At 66.8% G+C, this 2250-nt stretch overlaps 2 protein-coding genes across 2 annotated transcripts in view; one reads left to right on the plus strand and one right to left on the minus strand.

The window, feature by feature from the left end:
- EMIHUDRAFT_252761 (hypothetical protein) overlaps positions 1-697 on the plus strand; it is a gene marked incomplete at both ends in the record, with an annotated part of 2743 nt that extends 2046 nt beyond the window's left edge. Inside the window, 2 exons of the mRNA XM_005787172.1 lie at positions 35-102; positions 562-697. Coding sequence (XP_005787229.1) covers positions 35-102; positions 562-697 — 204 coding nt within the window. The remainder of the gene's footprint in view (positions 1-34; positions 103-561) is intronic.
- A 685-nt stretch (positions 698-1382) lies between these two features.
- EMIHUDRAFT_460586 (hypothetical protein) lies at positions 1383-2132 on the minus strand (the record flags this gene model as incomplete). The annotated part of the gene is made up of 3 exons (XM_005787173.1): positions 1383-1585; positions 1652-1759; positions 1831-2132. A coding segment is annotated over one exon (235 nt), but the record flags the coding sequence as incomplete, so codon positions are not given.
- Positions 2133-2250: the final 118 nt, after the last annotated feature.

The raw sequence follows: 2250 nt of genomic DNA on the forward strand, positions 1-2250 counted from the left end.
GCGGGCGGTGTGCGCCCTCGCCGCGCGCCTCGAGACGCCCTTCTCCGATTTCGACGACGACGCCGCCGCGCTCGGGCTCGTGCCGCCCGTCGTGGCCGTCCTGTCGGCGATGGCGGAGTGGAACCCACCCGCCGGATTGGCCGCGCCAAAGGACGCGGCGGGCGCGCCGACCAGCGCCGCGCCGCCGCCGGCCGTCGACACGCGCGGCGCGGAGCTGGAGCTGGTGCGGCCCCTCCCGCATCACACACCTCTTCTCGTTCTCTGTCCACACCTGGCTGCTGTCACAGGTGCGGCTCCTGGCGCTGCTCTGCTTCCGGCGGCACGCCTGCCAGAAGCTGGCTGGCGAGGTGGGCGGGCTGGCCGCCGTGCTGCAGCGCTGCAAGCTGGACGAGAGGCACAAACGACATACTCGCTCGCTCACTCACTCACACGCACGCACACACTCACACTCAACACACACGCGCACCTTGCATCTTCAATGCAGCGGAGCTCCTGCCAGTCTCGGGGCGTGGAGCTGCAGTGGGCTGTAGCCCACCCTTGCCCCGCAACTCCCTACCCTAGGCAGCCCTTCGTCCGCGAGTGGGCGCTGCTCGCTGTGCGCAACCTCACGGAGGGCTGCGCCGAGAACCAGGCGACCATCGCCGGCCTCAAGCAGCTGTCGACACCCACGCTGCGCGTCCCGCCGGGAGAGGGCTGACACGCCGTGCAGTCGTCGAACGTGATGCGTCGCGGTCTCGGTGAGTCGAGCTTGTAGCCTAGAGACGCAGGCGTGCTTGCATGTTGGATGCGTGTCGATTTTATGCGCTAAGAATGTGTGTCAGCGAGAGGCGAGAGCGCCTGGGCCGCTACCGCTAGTGCGCTAGATCGTAGATGTGCCCAATCCACATTGGGCTTTTGGCACACTGAAGAGCGACCACGAGCGGAAATAGAGCCGTACCGGCGCTTCGCAAGAGAAGAGGCGAGCGAGCAAAAAGTCGCCGCACCTGCTTGTCCTTGAGTCGCAGCTTGCCGCCGCCGTGGCGGGCAGGATGCCGGCCGGCCGCTCCCGCTGTCGGGCGCATCCGGCGAGACTCGCCTCGCCCCCGCCGCGCCGGCGAGCTGCGAGGGCACCATCCCGCAACGGCTGCCGTGCCCGGCTGGCGGCGTGAGAGGCCTCGGGAGGGCTCACCGAGGGCCGGCGCACGCGATGCAGGCACTACCAAGGTCCTGGCGACCGCTCCGCGACCACCTCATCACATGAGACGACTGCTGTACCTCCTGTATCGGAGTTTTGCGCTATTGAAGAGGTGTGAACGTGAACAGAGTCATACCAGCACCGTGGCTCGTTACGGCACGCATGGGGGGCCTCCCGGACGTATGACCCTAGCCCAATAAGTCCCACAGAGCACATTTCGATTTTTGACAGAATTAAATGCACTGCCCCCGCACGGTACTAACTATCGTAGTTTTGTGCCGGGTGCCCTTCACGGCACCACACCGCCGCAAGACAGCCCGAGATTAGCCTAGCAGCGAGTGGGCATCGCCTGCCGGTCGGCTGGGCACGAGCCAAGCACTTGGGCGGCCGTCAACCGAGTCCGAGCGGCGCCTGAGGTGGGTGCCACGGCGTCTGCACGAAGGCGTGGCAGGGTGAGGATCCAGGAGTGGTGAACGCCTCCCCGTCGGGCGCGCGGCGCGCCGGATGGTCCGCCGAGGCCGCAGCCGCCCCGGCGGCGGCGATGGGGGCGGCGGGGCCGACCCGGCCGGCGTTTGTCGGCTCCACCTACAGAAGAGCAGTCTCTGTGGGTCGACGATACTAACTCGGTAGTAACGCGGAGCGGTGCTGTGCGGCGCCGAGTTGTGCGCGAGGCGACCTCCTGAGGCTACCTGAGCTGGCAATGGATGCCACCAGGACGCACGGCTAGCAGGAGCCAGTCAGGCATGCCCTGCTGTGGAGCAGAGCTGGCTGGCGCACCGGCGATACTAACTCAGCGCGCCGCGAGAGGCGAATCTGGGCGACTTTGGAGGCGCAGTTCTCGAGCTTGCCGTCGACGATTGATGTCGGGTAACTTGTCACTGCCGTCCGGGAAGGTCTTCTCTCAGCAGGCCGAGCGCCGTGGCCTGGCTCGGCTCGCCGCGGACGGCACGAATTTATCGCGCACAAAACTCCCGAGACCTCGATACTAACAAAACTCCGATACAGGAGGTAGAAGGACGGTCCCCGCCCAGAACTCGACGAGACCGCCACACCAACACTAACTGCGCGCCGCGCCC

The sequence above is a fragment of the Emiliania huxleyi genome (assembly GCF_000372725.1).
Source record: "Emiliania huxleyi CCMP1516 chromosome Unknown EMIHUscaffold_1445, whole genome shotgun sequence".
NCBI lineage: Eukaryota > Haptophyta > Isochrysidales > Noelaerhabdaceae > Emiliania > Emiliania huxleyi.